At 39.7% G+C, this 23,451-nt stretch overlaps 1 protein-coding gene across 3 annotated transcripts in view; it reads right to left on the bottom strand.

The window, feature by feature from the left end:
• TTC29 (tetratricopeptide repeat domain 29) overlaps positions 1-23,451 on the bottom strand; it is a 199,059-nt gene that overhangs the window by 41,963 nt on the left and 133,645 nt on the right. For all 3 annotated transcript variants that reach the window (XM_075199007.1, XM_075199026.1, XM_075199016.1), the window contains exon 10: positions 14,167-14,398. In XM_075199007.1, the coding sequence (XP_075055108.1) occupies positions 14,167-14,398 (232 nt within the window). The remainder of the gene's footprint in view (positions 1-14,166; positions 14,399-23,451) is intronic.

Here is a 23,451-nt window from a genome sequence, read left to right as displayed (position 1 = left end):
CTCCAAAAACATACTAGTATGTAAATTGGCTGCTATCAAAATTGACCCTAGTCCGTGTCTGTCTGTGTGTGTATGTTAGGGAATTTAGACTGTAAGCTCCAATGGGGCAGGGATTGATGTGAATGAGTTCTCTGTACAGCGCTGCGGAATCAGTGGCGCTATATAAATAAATGCTGGTGATGATGATATCCATCAAGTTCAACCTGTCATCCTCAAAATTCCCAGATAAAAAGGGAAAAAAAAACATAGTCCAGTTTGCCTTACAAGGGTAAAAAAATCCTTCTGGAGTCAACTACCTTAACGTTATCTTCTCTGTATAAATTTTGTCACTTTTAATACTAGATAATAACCGACTGGCCTGCATGCTGTTGCCAATCCTAGGAACTACATGTATACCTACATCTACCCTGTACCAACAACACCAGTTTGGTCACCCATGTGGTTCTTTTTCAGAATGGCTGATGAAAACTATGGCATTATGAACTGCTGGCTATCAAGTTTATTGTGGAAGAGTGCTTGCCAGATGCTGGAGAAGGATATATACCATTAACTAGATCTGTTAGGATTTTGCTTTTGCTATCTGTTTCTGTTTCCCTGTGTGTGAGAGCTGGTTGCTTTCAATTACTTTGAGCTGCAATGCAGGTGTGCTACCCTGCATGTGTTAGGATTCTGCTGTCAGATTCTGCTATATTTCCCTGTGTATGAGAGCTCTCTGCTTTCTATTAGGCTGAGCTGCATTTCAGGTGTGTTACCTGCGCATTATTTTGATTGGTTTCCGGTCCTGACACTTCATCTTTGCCAATACTTTCCGGTTCTGATCCCTGGCTATGTCTATGCTTGTGGTTTTGACCCCTGGCTACGTTTGTTGATTCTGGTTCTGATTCCTGGCTCTGTCTGACCATTTGTGTTCCTGCTACTTGCCTGGCTGCCAAATAGGCAGCACTCCATTCCTGGCTGAGGTAGCGGTGACCTGAAAAACCTGCAACATTGGTACCATTTCCATTTATATAACCAACCCGTTCTGTTTTTTACGTCTGGTGGTACATCTCTCAGTTACTGTTCAGCTACTTCATATCCATTCCGGCCTACATCCTTACCAGTTGTGCAGCTCCACTTAAGCCTATTGGAGTGGTAAGAATTTGCATTGACCTTTGTACTGCTTCAAATGCTATTGTGGCAGACTGTTCTTAAGGACTCTGGATCTGTATCAGAATATTTTAGATATTCTGGACTTATATACACTTATACACTGCTGATAAGTACACTGTTGTATTCTGCTTGTCATGGGATAAAGACACTGAAGGTTACCTGCCGGTGTGAATACTACCCAAGAGGGAGATACGTAGTCTAATACGCCTTTGGTCCTCACCAGGGTCCCACGCAAGGAAGTTTGGGATTCGCTGCGGGAGACTGAGCCACCAACGAGCCAACGGAGAGTAGAGGGTAGTCAGACAGGCCGTGTCTGGTTGGTAAGCAACCAGGGGCAACAGAGCGGGCAGAAGTTGACCATCCCTGAATGGTGGAAGGACGGCGCCTGATACCGCTGTACCACGTCTGCTGATTTGGGATCTGAAACTGATATACCTGCATATCATTTTGAACATGATAATCTGCATATAATACTGAACCTGACTGCATCTGATACTCTGCATATACTGTTTCTTGCTGTTATAATATAAAGATGGTAATTTTAGGTCACACACCTTGTCATTCTAATGCTAATCTAACTTTAACCATAAAAAATCTTTTGTAGCAATAACCTACCTAGAGACACTACAGGCTTCATGTGCTCTCTTTTTGTGATGTTCTCATCTCATTTTTTAGACTCTAAAAACACTAAGTTTTCACTTCAACCCTACTTATATAACAGTTCTCAAAAAGCCAGATTTTTTTGTAATGAATTTTTTTTACCCTACGTGCCTTTACCCACTGGCATTTAAATGCTTAAATGAATGGACCATTGAAAGGAATTGGCTATTGACATGAGAGGTGCTCAACAGCATTGTTAATTTGTTTCATCCCACATAGAGATTCAATTAGTCTCTGTTGATATTTGATCAAAGCAGGTAGTTTTGAGGCTCCTCGCTACCATCCAATCCCATTGTGATTAGCAAATTGCAAAGTCTCTTATGATTTTTCATTTTTATTTCCCTCAGATTATTATTAGATATTCTCTTGGATTACAATTGATACATATATATTGATAGATCATAGGAGAACCCCATGTTTGTTGTCCCCATGTATTGTATTGTGTGAGCCGGCCCAGATTGTCTAGCTCTACGATTGGTTGTGGAACTTAGGGGTAGGGTATGCTGACCATTTGTTTTATTATTACATGTCACGCACAGCCTCACCTCATTCAAATAAATGGGCTATGAAAATGAAAAAAGTTCTCTACCAGTTGCATTCTCTGTGCATTTTTTTGCAAAGGCATATAAACGCAGAAAGAGCAAGCATACGGATCGCTTGTGAGTTGCATATCAAGCGTTTATCTGGTGCATGTGCAAATGCATAGCATTTATATGCAGTCTGCACTTGTATTTTTTATGCAAACAAAAAACAGTTGCTAAAGGTCCTAAGGTAACAGAGAAATGAAAAGAAACATTTGCAGATTATCTTACGGTCAGCTGGGGAATACAATGCTCAAAATTTGACATAAAATTGTGCATGCAAGCTTAGCACTGTTTCTGGACATGCATTATACATACAAAGTTATTATTATCATTATGATTTCAGGTGCCATGATTAAAGTTATGTAAAAATGCCCCCTGAAGAAGTTCACTGGCAGACCTAAATTTTGGCACACAGTTTGACACTTTTTATTATTTAAATCTAACTTTTGAATGGACACAAGTGAGTGCATGCCTTTACTTTTTCTTATTAGCAACTAAACATGTGCCTCCTCCTTACAAAAGTGCTTCCTCTTTGTACAATTTCCAATGTTACTAGCAAATAGTATATATAATTGTTAAAGCACATTATTAAATCACAAATGAATCTGCCATATGCTTTACGTGTACTTTTGCTGGATACAGTAAATAAGAAACTTTGCACAAAATATCTTCCCTTTGAAATAAATAAGAAAATAACTTATATGTTAAAATATCTTGACGACTGCTAGAGGAACATCTTGGTTCCCATAATGCTTTGCCTTCTGTTCCTCCAAGAGCACAATAATAAATAGTCTCTGGGGGAAATGTCATAAGGTACCGAAAAACTTTACATTTTTTACTTTTATCAGTTTTAAACCACAATGCCCACAATTTTCCTCTGGGTTGAATTCCTGCGCTGCAATCTCTCTCCTTTCTAACAACCGCTCCCTACCTGCCACTTGTCAGCACAGGATAGTGATTTTGTATCTGGGCTTTTCAAGTGCTACACTGGTATCTTCAGAAATGGAGAGAATCTGTATAAGGCTCTTTCTGTCCTAACTCAATTACCGCATTCTTGAACTGCAATGTATTCATTTGTGGGCGCTGAGGCAGCCAGTGGGTGGGTATTGATTAGGGTATAATGTCATGTGCAACAGTGAAGGCAAGAAATAAGTGTATTCTGCTTAATGGTTTGGTATTAAGTAGGTGGGAATGGCTTTTAATTAGCCAACAATTGCTGTGTATCCCAGTTTCCAAACTTTCCCTCCTCCCGTGGCCACCAGCTGCCAATTCATTCAATCTTTTTTTATTTTGGAGTTCATTGCTTACTGCAGCGCAAAAAGCCTTTGTTTAAGAAAGAGGTCTCCTAGGGTCTCAGCTGCTGGGGTACTGCTTGCTGCTTGCAATGAGTAGCAACTGTCAGTTTATTTTATCTCAATCTTTTCATCATTCTGCTGAAACTGGTCGAATGAAGCCACCTGAGAGACCTGAGCACTGAGTACCTACACGTCATTAGCCAAGCTCTCCCTACATAACAAGTCAACTGAACAGTGTCTCAAATGCAGCTCTTTAACCCTGTGTTCTCCACTTCATACTGACTATATGGCTAGAGCATTCAGCTGACGTCAAAAGATTCACTAATTATAACCCTGTTCATTTACTTTACTGGTCTAAATGGCAAACAATAAACTTCAGAATGCCAACTGTAACACACAGAACACGGCAACATATTGTGTGTATAATACAAATATCTGTTGTGAAGTAAAGAAATAAATTACAATAGTATATAGCCGTACGGATTTAATAAACTATATATATATATATATATATATATATATATATATATATATATATATATATATATATATATAAACAGCAAGAAGTGTGATAGTGGTCCCTGAAGTGCAGATTATTTATTAAAGGACAATTTATTCAATAATACAATAATTTGAAATTAAATTAATTAAAAATGTATTTCTGTACATTTTATAGACATGAGTATATAGCAGTCTGTAGATATTAGTCTTGAACGGGAAATATTTCCATACAATTTTTTGCTAAAAGTTTAAATCCCCTTAAATTTTGTATTTGCTTATTGATTTAAAGTGCAAAAAACAAATCAGATAAATTAATTACTTCTGACATAAAAACAAATAAACATTAAAAAATACAATCTATGCTTTAGCTCTTTGGTATGTAATTAGCAATGCTCAAAACTCAATGGTACAAGATGAACTCAGCCATACAATAAGAAATGTTGGCTGTGGAAATTGTTTACTTGAACAAAACTTATTATAATTTATAAGATATACAAACTTGTATGAGAAACAAGAGTTGGGGGCATATTTGTTGATTAGATTTATATTTTTAGCATAGACTGGAGAAGGGCCGTTGTGAAGTGAAAACTGTTTTTGTGTAATGTGTGTTGTGAGCTTAATATTCCGTTTTTTTGTGATATCATCAATTAACATAAGTTCTTTACAATTTAAAAGAGATGTGCTCTCCCACTCCACTGTGTTTTTGCCCCTGAGAATTGCATATACATATATATATATATATATATATATATATATATATATATATATACATACACACACACACACACACACACACACACATACCGCTATCTCTTGTAACTTTCATTTCTCTCTCCAATAGATAACCAAATTTCACAGCTTCAAGAATCATCCTTTCTCAACTATTAACTACTGTATACACAATGTAAAAATATTGCATACATTATCTATATCTGTTCAATCTTAGTAACAATTATTATTATTAGTAAATTATACATCTGTGCTTTTAACACTTGACTGCAAGAAAAATGATTTTCTCCATTTCAGTATTTAAGGCAAAATGTACTGCTGTAATTCAATAAGTAAAAGTTATAACTCTAATCTCAAAATGCATCCTGTCTGGGAGTTTCCAAAGGGCTTTTTAACATTTCATTTGACCCAATCTCATAAAACAACTCTCCACGCTTCCATAGACAGCCATGTATTCTATATTTACAGAAATGCCACCAGCCAAGGGCTAGGTCTTTTCATAGAGAGTCAAGATATCTTTCTCTTGCGACTGCACCTGATGCAAAGACAACACTCATGCTCTATAGCATTCATGCCGAAGAGAAATCGATGGTATTGCGGTACTGCTTAGTACCTTCGCTGCCCGTTCAAAAGCGTATCCGTGATCTCCGGACCTAACTGAATATGCCCCTTGGTCCTACTTTCATGATTAATTTAAGAACTAAAAGAGGCTAAGTCAAGCAGTACTTTAGGAGAAAAATGTAAATATTTAAATTAATAAAGGGGATGTGTGACGAAACAAGTTTGATAACACCTTAACTAGCCTGTCCCTTGTCTCACAAAATGTTGAGCATATCTACTTTTTTATAGCCCTGTTTTTTGTTCCCAAATTCACCAGAATACAACTGCAGTGTCCAGTGTCGGACTGGGGCATGAAGGGCCCACCGGGGGACTGCAACGCTAGGGGCCCACCAGTGGGGGTGTGGCCGGCCATCATAGAGGCGGGACCAGACACTAGAGGGGGAGTGGTCAGCTCACGAAGGACAGCTAGTACCATAGTGTAGTATATAAAGAATGCAGTGTGTATATAGAGTACACAGTCTTGACCTGCCCCTTAGATTGGGTAGAACAGTCACCAAAAATTGGGATTGTTCCAGTAAACCAGGCTTGGCTAACCTGTGGCACTCCAGGTGTTGTGAAACTACAAGCCCCAGCATGCTTTGCCAATATATAGAAGCTTATTGCTGGAAGGGTATGCTGGAACTTGTAGTTTCACAACACTTGGAGTGCCACAGGTTAGCTAAGCTTGCACTAGACTCAGAACATTTGACAAACTGCCCTACCTGTTATTGTCACTTTTACCACCTGTGGCTTCTGGTTTCTTTAGTTGCGGCTTGTCTGTATCCTGGAATGTTGAGGGTCCTATTTGGAAAAAATAATGGATACATTTAGAAAACACCAACCATCCCCGCTATTAAATCAACAGCACCCACATTTAATAAATAGGCCTCTCTCCAGCCCCAACATTAAAGTAATCGTACTCACATTTGATAAATAGATCTATTTCCCTCCAACCGACCCCAACATTAAATTAATACTATTCCCATTTAATAAATAAACCTATTACCCTCCCTCCAAACAGCCCCAGCAAGAAATTAATAGCATTTACGTTTAATACATCCATTTCCCACATTAAATATTAATATTCACATTTAATAGATAGCCCTCCTCCCCACACTCAGCCCTACATTCAATTATAGACCCAAACCACCCCAGCATTAAATTAAAGGTCCCATCACCCCCTCCCTATAGTGTTCTCTGTACAGCCCCCCTCCCTATAGTTTAGCAAAGGCAGCCCCCTCTAATTATAGTTTAGCATAGGCAGCCCCCCCTCACTATAGTTTAGTATAGATAGGCAGCCCCCCTATGCCACATAGTAGTGCCCCCAAAACAATATTATGCCACACAGTAGTGCCCCAAACAATGTTACTCCACACAGTAGTGCCCCAAACAATGTTATGCCACACAGCAGTACCCAAAATTCACATATGCCACGTAATACTGTCCCCAATTCATATTATGCCCACAATAGTGTCCCCAATTCAAATTATACCCTCAATAGTGCCCCCCAATTCACATATGCCATGGAATAGTGCTCTCTCAATTCGCGCACACACTAATATATATATATATATATATATATATATATATTCTCTGCAGTAAGCCTCTGCTTACCCAGTAGCTAGAGAACAGATGGAGGATATATATATATAAGATAATTCTGTGTCAAGTGAAAGTCCTGGAATTTGGAGGAAATTAAGACATATCCAATAATATTAAATAAAAATAAGAAAATCTACTTACCCATATTTTGATTGATGCAGCCTCTGCTCCTTAGTCCTTCAGCAGCGGCGGGAGCATAAGACAGGAGGAGGAGGGGGCAGGTTACATGATCGCAGCTGCGATCACATTTGAAAGATGACTGCAGCCAGTCATCTGTAGCAGCAGGGACGCCGAGCACCAGGTGAGCTGACCCCCCCCTTTGATCCAGAACGTGGCTGCCGGCTGGATGACAGGATGTTCAGCAGCCATTCATTAATTCCTGGTTTAAGTTAAATATTCTACGAGTATTCCCTTTATTATTCCGCTCACGCTCAGACAGTTTGTGTGTAACACACTTACTGACAAGAAGTCTGATGTGCGTAGGGGTAACTGTTCCCTGTGGTCAAACCTTATCTGGAAATATCTGACAAGAACCCCTGGACCTGGTCTCCCAGAAGGCACACGCTCCTCTGTCTAACACGCTGGCAGGATCTGGGCACACATACTGCGTGTAACATGGGTGATTTCAGAATGGTGATTGGGGAACTCTCCACACCAGGCCGGCAGTGAGAATGATTACAAAGGTTTATAACAAGCAGACGAGATGAACTCTGTACACACAGCAGCAGGGACGCCGGGGAGGGCAGCAGGGATACCGAATATGTGAGCTAAATAGGCCCCGCCCACTTCTAGAAGGGGGTGTGGCCGTAAGGCAGAGGGGCCTACCGATGATTTTTCCGGTAGTCCTGTGGCCCAGTCCGACACTGGCAGTGTCCAAGCAATGTGGAAATTTGAACCTGGATATAAGGAACAACTCAGGGTGAGGAGGGGTGTTCATTCTGAGATTTGATGGCTGGAAGCTGCAGGGTGGCTAGTTTTGAATTGCTGTTCTCTACTAGTGGACTACATCGGCAGATCATCATCATCATCATCATCATTTATTTATATAGCGCCACTGATTCCGCAGCACTGTACAGAGAACTCATTCACATCAGTCCCTGCCACTTTGGAGCTTACAGTTTAAATTCCCTAACATACACACACACACACACACACACACACACACACAGAGAGACTAGGGTCAATATTTGATAGCAGCCAATTAACCTACTAGTATATTCTGGAGTGTGGGAGGAAACCGGAGCACCTGGAGGAAACACACGCAAACACAGGGAGAACATACAAACTCCACACAGATAAGGCCATGGTCGTGCATTGAACTCATGACCCCAGCGCTGTGAGGCAGAAGTGCTAACCACTTCGCCACCGTGCTGCCCACAGATCCATGGGTCTTCAAGTCAGCACAGTCAGGTGACTGTAACTCCTTAAGGGACAGATGATGTGGTAAACTTGCCTGGCATTTATTTTCTGTGTGTATATAATACTCTAGTGATTGGTTTTATTACAATAAGGTACAGGAAGGTAAGTCGCTGACAGGGGATTAAGTCGCTGACAGGGGATTAATTGAGATTTGTTTTGGTTTATTAACCACCCATGGTCCTCGAGAAACCTTAAGGTTAAAGTGAGGTGCTGTTGTAGCAGCACTTCCGATGCGGCTTTGATGAGGAGGTCGTCCAGATATGGAACTACCTTTACGCCTCTTCAGTGAAGGCACTCCGCCATCACAGACATTATTTTTGTGAAGACTCTCAGAGCTGTGGAGAGTCTGAAAGGGAGAGCTTGAAATTGGTAGTGGGCTAACCCCACCTTAAATCTCAGAAGCGACTGATGCCCCTTCCAAATAGGGACATGAAGATAAGCGTCTTTTATATCTATTGACGCTAAAAATTTGTTCTTCTCTAGACCGTTGATTACTGATCAGAGGGACTCAATGCAAAACTTGTCCACCTTTAGGTGCACAATTAACTTTTTTTAAATTTAAAATCGGACGGTAGGATCCGTCCGGCTTCGAGACCAAGAACAGGTTTGAGTAAAACCCTAGTTTTTTTTCTGGTTGTCTGGGACTTTGCAAATAACTCCCGCAGAAAGAAGAAAAGCGACACAGACTTGCATCGCCTATCTCCTTTCTGGGTCTCGGGGTAGCGGGGTGGAAAAGAAGCGACGAGGAGCTGGGCCTGAAAGATCTATAATATAGCCTCTCGTCATAATCATGTGAATCCACAGGTCGTGGGAGGATGCCACCCATTGCTCCTGAAACAAAAGCAATCGTCCCCCCACCCCTGCTGCTGACAGAATGGGAGGGAGACAGTCAGGATGCCAGTTTCTCCTGAACCTTAGGCGATGGTCGTCTCGAAGAGGATGAGGATATGCCTCTGTATGATTGACCCCTGCTACGTGTCGGTCTGGCCCTAGACGACTGACCTCTTGCGAAAGAACTGCCCAGAAAAGAATGGCGAAAGGAGCCAAATCGGGGAGGCCTAGACCTGGAGACATTAACTGGTAGAAAAGTGCTTTTCCCACCTGTGGCTTGTGAGATCATATTGTCTAATTCAGGCCCAAAGAAGGTAGTGGCTGAAAAAGGCAACGTCTCAAGGGACTTCTTTGATTCTGAGTCTGTGTTCCAGGACCTTAACCATAAAGTCCTTCTAGCCGACACAGCGGAAGCCTGTATAGAAGAGGAAATGGAGGCTGCATTTTGGGCGCCCTCGTATAAATATCCAGAAGCTTCCTTTAAATGCAAAGCAAGTAGAAGTAATTCTGAATTCTGAAATCCTTCAGCTAATTGTTCTGCCCATGCTTCCATTCCTCTAGCGACCCATGCTGAGGAAAACATGGGCCTGAAAGAGGAACCTGTTGCCGCAAATATAGACTTTAAATGAGTCTCTACTTTTCTGTCTGTGGAATCCTGCAGGGCTGCAGCACCCGGGACCGGCAGCGTAGTGTGACGAGCCAAACGAGCCACTGGGGTGTCCACCTTAGGGATATGTTCCCAGCGAACCAGATCCTCCTCCTGAAGTGGATACAGGGAGAGGAACCTGCTAGGCATTGTGAACTTACGGTCTGGATGTTTCCAGGCTCCTTCTGCGATATTTCTTAATTCCGCCGATGGTGGAAAACGGACAGCGCGTTTTCTAGCTTTTTTGAAAAGACCCTGATCGGAAGATTTAGATTCCGCTAAATCTGTAAGATCCAAGGATTGTCTTACTGCTAGGACTAGATCATCAACATCCTGATTCTTGGAGGATTCCTCAGGGTCTGTGAGAATAGCAGAGTCCGATTCAAAATATTGGTTCGCTCTTCTCCTCAGAATACCCTTCAGAATCAGAGAGGGATAAGAGAGGATTTGTAGATCGAAGTCTTTTATTTCTTGAAAGTCCAGCCTTTGGAGATTCAAGCAACTTATTTAACTTATCCAGGCCTCTAACCAATGATAAGGACCAAGCTGGTTCCGAATTAGAGCCTGAATTAGAGGCAGGGATGATGAACCTGGCACCACTATTTCTGAAGACTGAGTGGTAATAGGCATTCTCACACTTGTTGGAAAGGCTGTTTGTTCAGAGCCCCCTGGGTTAACATTAGAGGCCACTATTAACTCTGTGGACCTCGTCAGAATCTGAGCCAGGGAAGTAACCGACTGTGTCAAGGAAGTTACCCATGCCGGTTCCTCCGGTGTCGGATTTACATTTGACTGGGCCTTTGTAGTGAGAGCCTTCATAGGCTCTATGCCTATGAAGGCAGCGCCGGTTGTCGGGAGGCTGTCAGAGTGACATTGGTTTGGATAAAACGCCTGTCACTCTGTTAAAAGGGACACTGAGTGCTCTGTCAGTGAGAGCTGTTCAGCTCTCTCCTAACAGAGCCGTGTTGCTGCAAGTATCAAAAAGGGGGTGCTCTATATATATATATAGAGCACACTTCACCGATCCATATGTAAGAAAACCTATTACTAACTTATAAAAGTAAATAACATGATAAATAAAAATAAAAAATCACTAGCTATAAAATATAAGCCCACCTCCTTGGGCACTTAGATTCAAACTGAGGCTACAGGGGTTGGTGGAGGGGAGGGGTCAGTCAGGAGCGTGTAACAAAGTTAACTAGCTAAGTGCCAACTCCCCAAGCTCCACTCCACAACCCATGGTAAGCAGTGTCCCCCAGTTAGGATGATAGAGAAATATGAGTTTAGCCCACAAAATGGCTTCCACCATGTAGACAATAGGTACACTTTAAAGCAAATGTGAGTTACACTTGATTTGCACAGAAACTCTGCAGTAACATCAGTTATGTTATAAAGCAAAGCCACTTTTCTAGATAACAGACTCAAAAGCAGCAATTTCAGCTGTGTAATTGCATACTGCAAGGTGCTCTTTGGTTAACCAGAATAGAGTATCATACATGTTAATTATGAGCTTCTCATTGATTAATGCTAGTTGGAAAATCAGAGCAAAAGATCACTTCATGTCACAACAAATCAAGTGACCAGGGTTCACTCATCTTTTCTTGAACATATTTGATCTTTTTGTATACTCTATTTTAGCAGAATAGAGAGCAAATGTGTATTACTGGACCACTGTCTTATTGTGGCCTGGGGTTAGATGACATCTACCATACTTATGTGTATCTGATTTAAATCTCTTACTACATAGTTCATTGCAGACAGTTTCCATTCTATATCACTGTGAATTTTGCCACAATTCTCATTTATTTGTCCTGTTAAGAAGATAAAGCTATAGCACCTGTAACCTTTATGCATCCAATAAGGGATTTTGATTGAATAATTACAAATTCTATTTTAAGGAAATAGGCAACATGAAAAACTACTTTTCAATTCAGAAAACAGAACTGTCGAATAAAAGGTGTGCAGTATATTCCATATATGTGATTGATATGTCAGTGCAGCATTATTTATTAATTTGGTGAAGACACCGAATTTATGTCAGCAGTATTTTAATAGTAGTCTTATTTGGCAAGATATACTGTTGCAGCATAATGTATCCATTGTCAAGTCCAGACAGGCTAATATCTACTCTTTCATTTCAATGGGAAGATGACTGTTGGCCATAAATTGAAAATTTGAACATGACTAGTGAAAAGTATAATACCAATTAGCTAGAGAAATGTATTACATGAAGCAATGTATGATTTACCAGTTGGAAAATCCTAAATAGGTAAGGTCAAACTTCATTGGTCATTGTCAGACTTCATCATTCTTCATAAAATCAAGAATTATTATAAACATTATGAAGATGTATGTTGTGGAGATTAACTGAATGTTACACACAAATACTGTAGTATGGTGCCTACAGAACAGCATATTCTGCTTACTGAGGTGATACACAAATCCCTACTTGATTTTTTTATGGTAGGGAAAGGTACCCCCATTTCCCTATGTCTTTATAGGTAGGATTGTCAAAGTAACAAATAAGTTAAAAGCAAAAGATAGCTGAGGTTGTATCCAATCAGATACGGCCTTTCATGTGTAGCCGTACACAAAAGTGACAGGTCGGATTCAGGGGCGAGGCTATATGTACATGCAAGGCAGCATCTGACAGGGCACTTCCTTGGCTATTCATGAGTTAGTGTTTGCCATTGCTGGAGGAAGAGCACCCTTCCCATGCTCTGACCAATCAGAGAAGCCGCTCTGTGTTAGTTAGAATGACAGGCAGCGACTTGTCACTCTGTGGCATGGCTCATCTAGGAGCAAGTAAGCAACATTCAATATGTTTTTTTATCATCATCATCTATTTCTTTATTTATATAGCGCCACTATTTCTGCAGCGCTGCACAGAGAACTCATTCACATCAGTCCCTGCCACATTGGAGCTTACAATCTAAATTCCCTAACATACACACAGACAGATCGAGAGAGACTAAGGGCAATTTAATAGCAGTCAATTAACCTACCAGTATGTTTTTGGAGTGTGGGAGGAAACCGGAGCACCCGGAGATAACCCATGCAAACACGGGGAGAACATACAAACTCCACACAGATAAGGCCATGGTCGGGAATCGAACTTATGAACCCAGTGCTGTGAGACAGAAGTGCTAACCACTAAACCACCGTGCTGCCCTATGCTTTGCTTTCCCGTGGGATTTAAGAGCTGCAAGCAAGAGGAGGATCCCCCCTCCCAAGGAATTTGGTGAGATATAAAGTGGTGAACGAGGGTGTGCTTTCATTTGCAATAAAGGACTTTTCTCTCTGTGTCTGTGTATTTGACTGTTATCTTTTTACAGCTCCACTACAGATCCCAGCAGGCACTGGATGCCAGGGAATCCTGGCGACAGTACTTCTACAAGTGCAAGCATGCTCTGCCAGCTATAGGTATACTGGCATTCTATTTCTTTAACAACCAACATACTTGAGCAGTTTACAGCTGCCAGGGCTTGCTAGGATCAATACTGCACCAGCACAATAACACATTTACAGTAATTAACTCTTTATTATCCCAGACCGACCGTCCCAGAGGTGTGGAAATAGCCCTAGCAGGCCTTATTTTTTATGGGTGGTGGCATTTTCTAGGGCTGGTGGACATTATGACAGGGTGACTGCATACTGCAGGTTGTCCTATTGCTACTACCAGTGTAGGCTATGAGAACTGGTAGAACCTTTAGGGGGGAGCATTTTGTGTGTATAAACAGCACAATGATACACTTAATAGCATATAATCATGCTTTAATCATACACATGCATTTACTTCTATATGCTGATTCCTTGAGATCCATGTAGATTTGTTAAATGTAAATATGCTGTTTTTACGGTCAACTCTGCATCAGTCCTTAAACTATAATTTAGCAGATTTTTCATATTAAAATATTTGATCATATTACTAATGATCTTACTATACTCTAAGACAATGAACCATACAACATTATTAAATAAGAATATTTATGGCTGATAAAAACCTGTATAACACTTATGTCTAAATAAATTGCAATAAAAACAAGGACACCGGCAAGCATAAACATTCTGTAAAAGCACTTCCAAATAAATAACTTAGCCATGTGCTGATATAAGCTATAAGTCCAGTGTGTGTCATAACCAGTCTTACCAGCAATTGCAGGGTCACTGAACATGTCACTTCTGTTTGTCTTCCATGCCAGCAGGTACTCCATGCTGACATAATCTGCAGCCTCTGTGTGTCTGCTCACTGCCAGCATCATCCTGTGTGCCTTTGCAATGCCGAAATGAACTTGGGCCTCTTCTATCAGTGGTATTTCACCGAGACTGACTGCTGCCTCATAAGCTTGAGAAAAATATTGGCACGCTTTCTCGTAGTTTCCCTGCAAGCAAGCCCATAAAAAGTTTAATAAAGAATGCATTTATTAATTAATGTTAATATAACAATCAACACCTGACCAGATAAACTATTATTAAATAATTGCAGGTGTAAATTAAAGGAAAATATAATTATTTTGTCAGAACTGCATATTAAGGGGCGTATTCAATTGTTCCTCCGGCCGCCGGAAAAACGAGTGCTCTAAAACTATTACCGTTTATACGGTAATTACTCGCTGAATTTCATCTCGCAGCTCCCTGCGCTGCGAGATGAAATTCAGCGAGTAAACTACCGTAGTTTTAACGCGCTCATTTTTCCGGCGGCCGGAGGAACAATTGAATACCCCCCTAAGGGTTATTTATGAAGGCGGTAAACTACCAGCCCATACATAGCACAAAGTAAAATTTTGTGACGTCTGTTCTTGTACAAATTCGCCCATGTTTACAGGAAGTGCATTGAGTCTGCATATCAAGTGCATCTTATGTTATGCTGATTTATTTCTGCCAAATAAGATATTTAAATGAGATTTAAGGGGTGAATAAACAGCACTTAATGGGGCGTTCCCTGGTTTGTAGGCTTTCTTACCCACTACCGTACTTGTTTTTTTATTGTTTGTAGATGACCTTTACATTCTCAGTTTGTTTCCACGCAACAATTTGCTAGTACAAATAGTTTAGGTTAGCGCAAGCATACAATATTAAATACTAGCAGTAATATACACATTAATGGCAAAATGGTATGCTCCCTATCATTTCCAATATTGTAATCACCTTGACAAGAGGCTTTCCTGACTGACAGAAATATATTCAAGCACCTTGTAATAGATATTTAATGTTTAGTCAGGAAACTGGAATGTACTTACCCTACACACCATCAAAATATTATTTTTTTACAAGACTACATTCACAGCATTGTTATGTTACCAACAAAATATTTAGTGTTATTATTGCTCTCGCAAGCGTTTAAAGCAAATATATTCACAACAGTGTGTTTACTGGAATTGCCATATGACTAAAAGTTGAGAATGTTAACTAGATATTGAGTAAATATTTAAAGAAATCCAGATTAGTGTTTTAAAGCAGTGTTTCTTAAACCTGGTCCTCAGGACCCTTAACAGTAGATGTTTTCCATATCTCCTTGCCTTAGCATAGGTGTATTCATTACTGACTGACACATTGTAACAGATCCACAGGTGGTGCTAATTATTTCCCTTGTCACCTGGAAAACCTGCACTGTTAGGGGTCTTGAGGACTGGGTTTGAGAAACACTGTTTTAGAGGACAGACACACATCCATAGCTAACAACTATCCCTAATTTCCAGGAACTTTTTGAGGTCTTTGAGATGAGCCTCTACAAGTTTTTGTTCATGGAAATGTCCCTGTGTTTCTTATTATTTTCTGAGCTTATATTAATGGTATGTGGCAATATATAAGAAGGACCCCCTCTTGGTAAGTGCTGGAACTTCCATGCAAAATCAGAGAAGTTGACTAATTGATGTACTCCGTAGCAGAAAGCAGCACATACTGGAGCTGTTTGTGGGTTCAATATAAGCCTGTAGGATTATTACTTATTCTTCAACAAAGTAAAAATGAAATAAATTGTCTTTCAATTTAAAAAACAAAACAAGACATTAGTCAAACAAATCAAAAAGCAAAAAATATGGGTTTGAAAGTAGACAATATTAGCCATTTCTGGTTACAAAGCTATAGGAATAACCATGTTTATGCTCATTTTAGCTACTTTAAGAAGAAATGGAAGGCATGTATTTCGAGCAAATGGTTTTGTAGTTTTTGGAAGGGCAGAAATATATTTAATATGTTCTACACTCCATTCTAACACCCCTGTCACCATTCTGAAGGGATAAAAAAATAATTCATGTTACAACCTACATTAAGGTACACACAAAAATGTTATTATGCTATCGTCTCTGTTGAGTTTATTTTTTGAATACTTTTTTAAGATTGTATTTATTATTCATATAGTCTTGTGTTTAAAGAAAGCAATTATATGAGAAGCAATTCAAGAATGAGTAAAAGTATTACACTGATACAAATCATAGATATGTCAACATATGGTTAATAGTATGTGGAGTATTTAAAGGTCTGGCACACTCAGTATGTGTGCAGGGTCCTGCGCATGTATAGCAGTAATGTGTCAGAAATTCCAATCATGACTTACTTAATGAGATTTTCCTTTTTATCTATTTGTATCAAAAGATTTATTTTCCCACTGGTCATCTTAATGGGCTTCAGAACAGCAAGAATTGGTGAAATAGCTTAGCTTCTCTAAAGACCCATATTACACACCATATGTCACAAACTTTAGTGGCTTCTGCTTTCACTTGGGTTTTAAACATCACAGGTCTTCCCCCATACTGTGTCAAAAGTCAGTCTTGGATCATGAACTCAAAATCTTCCCTAGTCGGGATCTGCAGCAAGCAGGATGCCATCAGCACGGGCTAATCTTGCGATAATCACAACTGGCAATTAGCACACTCTAACCAGCTGTCAAGCAGCAGACCGCAAAGAGTGACTCTTCCATTTAAACCCACAGGAAAGCAGTGTGTGCACTTTTTTTCAAAGCAATTCTTCCCTACTGGGAATTAAATGACACAAAGAAGTCACCAATATTACTACTTCTTCAACACAAATGGCAGGCAGCTGCACACAGTGCACTAGCTCACAGCATGTGAATAACTTGCAAAAATACACACACACAAGCTGAATTTAACAAAAAGCGCATAGTTTCAACTATAAACACAATATGAAAAGTAAGTCATAATAAAAACAAATGATATGCAATAGTAAAAAAAAGCTATTTTGTGCCGATGAGTTATATAGTGCAGATTAACGATAAGAAGCATTGTAGACATTGAAATAACCCATGTGGAGACATCCTCTATAGCCTATTCAATTGGTTTAAACTTTCCCATGTGTATAGATCAAAGCTCTACAACCTGTAGATGTCCAGCTGTTGTCATACTGCAATGTCATTGATTCTCTGTAAGTCCCTGGTTGGCTACAATTCATGGGGCTCATAGGTCAAAAAGGTTATTATACTGCATTTTTTTACTTCTTATGTTATTTCGAAAAAAAAAACCCGTATTAAAGTTAATGGGTTTTGCTTATATTTTGTCACATGGCATGCCATATTTAAGGCTAACAAGAGACATAACAGTCAAACACATGGTAACATCTAAAAATTGAAGGGCAGTCCCTTAATGGGCCCTGAAATACTTTTCCATCCACTTAGGAAGCCCCTACACTACACTTCGGGGCATGGCTGGGGCTGGCACATGCATGGTGAACACCCATTTGAGTTTTAAGTTTCAGGGCTACACTGTGCCGCCCCACTTTACGAGTTTAAAAGATGAGATGATGGAATATGGGAGAAAAAGGAGAAAGGAACAGAGAGATACCTAAAATAACAAACAAACACGGCAATAATATATATTACATACATCCAACTTTATTGGATAAAAAAAATGAACAATTGACGTTATTATATGAGTACTTGAGGGCATGTGAGAAAGAGAGAAGCTAAAAGCAGCAAATTACTTTGTCAACAAAAAGATATTGGTTAATTGATGTGAAATGGTAGCTGATCATATTGATTGACTTGGCTTGATGATAGACGGGAGCATCGAAGAAAAAAACAGCAATGATAAAAACACAGCAAATTAGTGTAATATTAGTGTTAAAAACAACATTGCTTGTAAGTGGCAGAGCTAGATAGGCGATAAAACCAAATATGTTGGAGTGTCATCTAATATGCAATAAAAACATTTTAGGGAGTGGACAAACAAGAAGCATTTACTACATTTAATGCAATCTGGTTGAAGCACCTGAATCTTTTATTAACCTGCCACATGCAATATCTGCTGCTGATCTTCCCATCTCATCCACCTGAGGCCAATGCCGCAGCCATAGTAATAAGAAATGCTGGGTTTTGCCAACCTGTATCATTTTCTTAAACTGCCATCATATTACCTATCTGAGGCTGCTCTTCTCTTCTGTTTTATTTGTGCCCAATGCCATCTCCTAGTATAAGTAAATGCTGGGCTTTGCCATCTGATCGTTTATGTAAGCTGCCATCTTACTACCTATCTGGTGCTGCCCTTCCTGATTGTTACACCCAATGACATCTCACAGCAGCAGACAAACATAACACTGTCTTAGTACTAGATATTTGGTCTATTAAATAGACAAAAGAAAAAAGAACAAGATCAATGCCTGTATAGGACAGAGCAAGCTGTTTTTCCATAGATCACTATTATTGGGTGTCGCTCTTAATGAACCTGATATTTAGGTGAATGTAAAGATTCCCCTTTGCATATGAGCAAGCATATACCGATACATGTGAGTTGTCACATCTGTATTTTGAGTTTCAAACATTTTATGATGTGGACCCTTAAATGTAGCAAACAGAGGCATCCAGAGCAAAGATGTGGCAATCATCATCATCATCAAGTCCAAAACTTGCACCCAATTGATGGAGGTGCAAAATTAACTTCTAATATATTTCAAGATTCGTGTAATTCAAAATAACAAGGCTCGCCAAGCGCAGGGGCCACAAGTGATACATGAAACTTTAAGTACAGACGCAAGCACTGCACATGCGCAGTGTGTCAAATTTGCACCAAGACACATCTTTACATCAGACCATTACACCTATGTGCCACTCTAAATCAGGCCCAATGCGTCATTATTATTAGACTGTAAATGAGTGTAAATATAAATACACATGTAGGAAAAAAACTGTTCAAAATGACCCAATTTTATGATTTTTTATTTTGTACCATTTTTTCAAAAACACTTTTTGGTGAAATTTTTGGTGAAATCCAAACACCAAAAACACTAGTCTGGTTTTGCTAAAAAATAAACAAGTAGAATGGCTTTAGAACCAAAACATGTGGTCCGGTACTCATCTATAATTTTAAACTGCTCTACCATCCTTGAAAAGCAGTATGGGAAAGAAAGAGGGGGATGAGTCATATATTAATGATAAGAAGCATTGTAGACATTGAAATAACCCGTGTAGTAGGAAAATTCCTAAAGTAGTAGGGGTTTTGTAATCATCATGTAGCGGGAAGATTGTGCTATTAATAGGTTGTATAATTTAGGGCTGCTTTCAAAATGTGTGACACATTTCAAAGTAATCCTCTCTTACAAGACAGCAGTGATTGCATTTTATAATCAAAAACTTCATGTCTTTGAAATGATCAATGACCTTTGATTGTTTTTGTAGTGTATTATGATGTGTAGAAAAATGTATCAGATCACAGTGCAAGACTAGTATGATGTATGACTGAAATACTTTGAATATCCTTAGCCCACTGGAATACACTCTAAAGCAAACACATTTTTTTGTAATAAAATTCTTGATATATCACAGCTGTCTGTTATACAGTGTGGAATCACAGAATCACTCATTCCTAACATTTTCTTTGCACCCTTTCATTCATATTCACAAATGAAAGTAAGGTTTGCAATACCTTGTTTTACACTGTTGCCTAACGGTTGAAAACAAAATTTGATCTCTGTGGCACTAAGGTGCCGTTTAGTAAGCGGATCTACATTGGATGGTCACTGGATATTAGTGAGAACATTCACTTTTATGCAATAGTGCAAAAAGGTAGAAACACTAACATGCAATAAAATCCCAGAAAGTTTCTACATTCTGAGACACCACATCTATGATAGCAGTAAAAAAGCTTCAATTTACAAATCATGGCATACGAAGTGATGAAGAGCTGGGGGACCTAGTGCGGTATGCCTAGCCACGTTCCTGATGTGTTGGGTGTAATTATACAGCTAGAAACCCTTAGAGTAATGCCATGCAGTGGGGTTCAGTTAGCCATCAGGACCACGTGGTCAGGGGCAGGCTGGGCTGGGGGCAGGGGCTCATCTGCCCCTCTGGGCGGTCCCATAATGGGCTATCTTGGGCTGGCTCACTGGGCCACCTGCATTTGTTTTCCTTTAAAATGTTCCTAATAGGCTGCTGAGTCGGGTCTTGCCCCCCAGGCTAAAAATTTCCAGCCCTCCTCTGCCCATGGTGCTGTGTGTGTTTGTGTGTATGGGTTGGGGTATAATAAAATGCCCTGGATTGGTCACATTTGATGTGATGGGAGGATTATAATAACATTACCCAAATGCCAAGGGAGGGAGTCCTCCTCAGTATCGGGCACTATTAAAATTACATGGCCCTGTTTGGTGTCATTGTGACTGGCAAGAGTAATTCTCATGCATTAAACATATGGAAATCTCTGAGCCTCAATTAGCCCTGTACAAGACAAGAGTGTATATGTATTTATAGGTTTAATATAGTTGTTATGCAGATAGAGGTATTTTTGTATCTATTCTTTTGTAATAAATAATTCTCTGTGCCCAGTAGACCAATATACCTAACAGGCACCCCATTCTCCAAAAACATTGGGAGCGGAGCGGAAGCACTCTGGAGATATCAATCAATGGCTCTTGATCCCCAAAGCACCAGTCAGACTTCTCTTAGATATCGGCTGCAATGTCCTGTTAATAAATTACAACTTTACTTTAAAATGTTTCTGTCCCCTGAAAACTTCTGCTTTCGGGGTACTATATTGCAAAAACAGATTAATAAATAGGCCCCCATATCCTTTCTCAACTGTTGCAACCCAAGGTTTCGCCTAGCTCAAGTTCCAAAGATAAACGTTTTTCATGTTGGTTTGTAAAATCATTATTACTCATTGCAACCCACTGTTTGGAAAATACATTATTGTTCATCGTAATCTACTGGTATCATGATGCTTTAAAAAATATTTTAAGAAATGTAATCCATTCTTCTGTATTTGATCTGATTACAGTTGTTTATCAATGTCATTTCATGCATTAAAAAACAAACCATTCTGTTTTATACATGTGCAATTGTCTGTCATTCATCACTGAACATTCCTTTTGTTGGATATAGATATTGGTTTCAGCACCAGATATAACCCTTACCCGTTAAGTGTCATCTACAAACTAGAGAAAATGTGGATGTGAAATGTATATTTGTAACTGAAATGCTTCTCTTACTGATCCACATACCAGGTACACTCTCCCATTCTGTTTCTGGGAAGTGCCTCAAACTCATTGGGGACCATTTGCAGAATCACGCTTCCTCACAAGACCTAACATGCTGTCAAAATTAAAAACACTAATCATAGCCCTACCAACTTTCACTTTTGGACTACACCATTCAACTTTTATTGTTTTCTAATTAAATACTGTTTGCTGGAGTCATAAATAAGACATGAGGCTAGGTGATATCAGGGCTATCTTTATTTCAGGTAGCACATTTGTACATGTCAATATTTCTATTTCATTGGTATTTGTGTATTTAGAAATGCTCTATAAAAGTCAAATAACTTTGCAGTGGTCAAAAACTAAACCAGGAACACCTCACTCTTTCAGTGTGCAATCTCCACCTGTTGAAGCTCATATAAATATATTGTTCCACCAAAGCCACATCTTAATTTTGCAGTGGGGCATAGGAAGATGTGCATTAATGAAGCTAGCTCCAAGGAACACTATGATGCACCCAGGTCCACCCACCAGGGGTAAAACTTTCCACCCTAGCAGCCCCTCAATTTTAAAGCACTGCTGCCAAGGGCTGGCTGGCAGACTTTAGCCCGGGGGGCAAGCACACAGCACTGGCCCCTAAGTAGTGGTCCTTCCTTAAAGGGTGGTTTTCTGTACAATATATATTAATCGAGATAAAAAGAGGCTATTATAGAGTTGCTTAATCCAGCGATACTTTATTATTATGAATAATAAAATCTTAAATAATAAAAATAAATACTACAACAAAAAAAACTGACCTCACTTTATATTGCATTTTATTTTATATGTTCCTTCTCCTTACACCATTTTTTTTTTCCTTTTTAAACATACCTGGCTGATTATAGCTGGATTTATCAAAATGCAAAAAGCCCTATATACTAATAGGGTTATTTGTTTTAGGGTTAACTGAAAACAAATAATATGAGCGGTGCTACTGGTAGGAGGAGCAGAGCATTAGGTGTCCATCTGACACCCTGGCCCAGAGCTGGATTAAGGTTCTGGGGGCTAGGGTGTACTTTAGACAGGGGGCCCCTATGATGTAACATGGTCATCATTTTAGACAAGTACACAGGCAATACTGTGTGCACTACAATCAGGTGCACACAGTTCTGCCTTCACGAGCAGTACACGGTAAAGCAGGACATACCTCCCAACTGTCCTAAGCGAGACAGTCACCCAAATTCGTGACTGTCCCACCAGATTCAGGACAGTTGGCAGACTGTCCTGCTCTCTCCTACCTGTTCTTTTCACTTTCACTACTTGTGACTGCTGGTTTCTTAACTCATTTGCTGCTTGTCTGGTTCCTGGAATGTTGGAGGCCCTATTTGGAAAAAAAATGGGTACATAAAATTTATAAATCTCCAAACAGTCTCGATGTTAAATTAATAGCAATCACATTTTATAATTAGGCCTCCCTCCAGCTCAAACATTAAAATAATAATATATACATTTGCTAAATAGATCTATTTCCCTCCAACCAACCCTGACATTAAATAGCAAACACATTTAATATATAAACCTATTTACCTCCCTCCAAACAGCCCCACCAATAAATTAAATTGCTCCCCACCACCCCACAAACAAAATAGCACCCAATAAATAACTAGTCCCCTCCTACCTCACACACTAAATTAAGACCCTGCTTCCCTCACACATTATAATGACAAGTGTGTATTGACATCACACACACACAGTGTACTGACATCTCACACAAACACTGTGTACTGACATCTCACACACACACACACACACACACACACTTTACTGACACATCACACACACACTGTACTTACATCTCACACACACTTTACTGTCATCTCAAACACACTGTACTGACATCACACACACACTGTACTGACATCACACACACATTGTACTGACATTTCACACACACTTTACTGACATCACACACACACTGTCCTGACATCACACACACTGTACTGACATCTCACACACACTTTACTGACATCACACACAC

This window comes from Mixophyes fleayi, chromosome 1, assembly GCF_038048845.1.
Source record: "Mixophyes fleayi isolate aMixFle1 chromosome 1, aMixFle1.hap1, whole genome shotgun sequence".
Taxonomy (NCBI): Eukaryota; Metazoa; Chordata; class Amphibia; order Anura; family Limnodynastidae; genus Mixophyes; species Mixophyes fleayi.
Note: the sequence above shows the minus strand (reverse complement) of the source record. Positions and strands in the feature narration are given on the sequence as shown.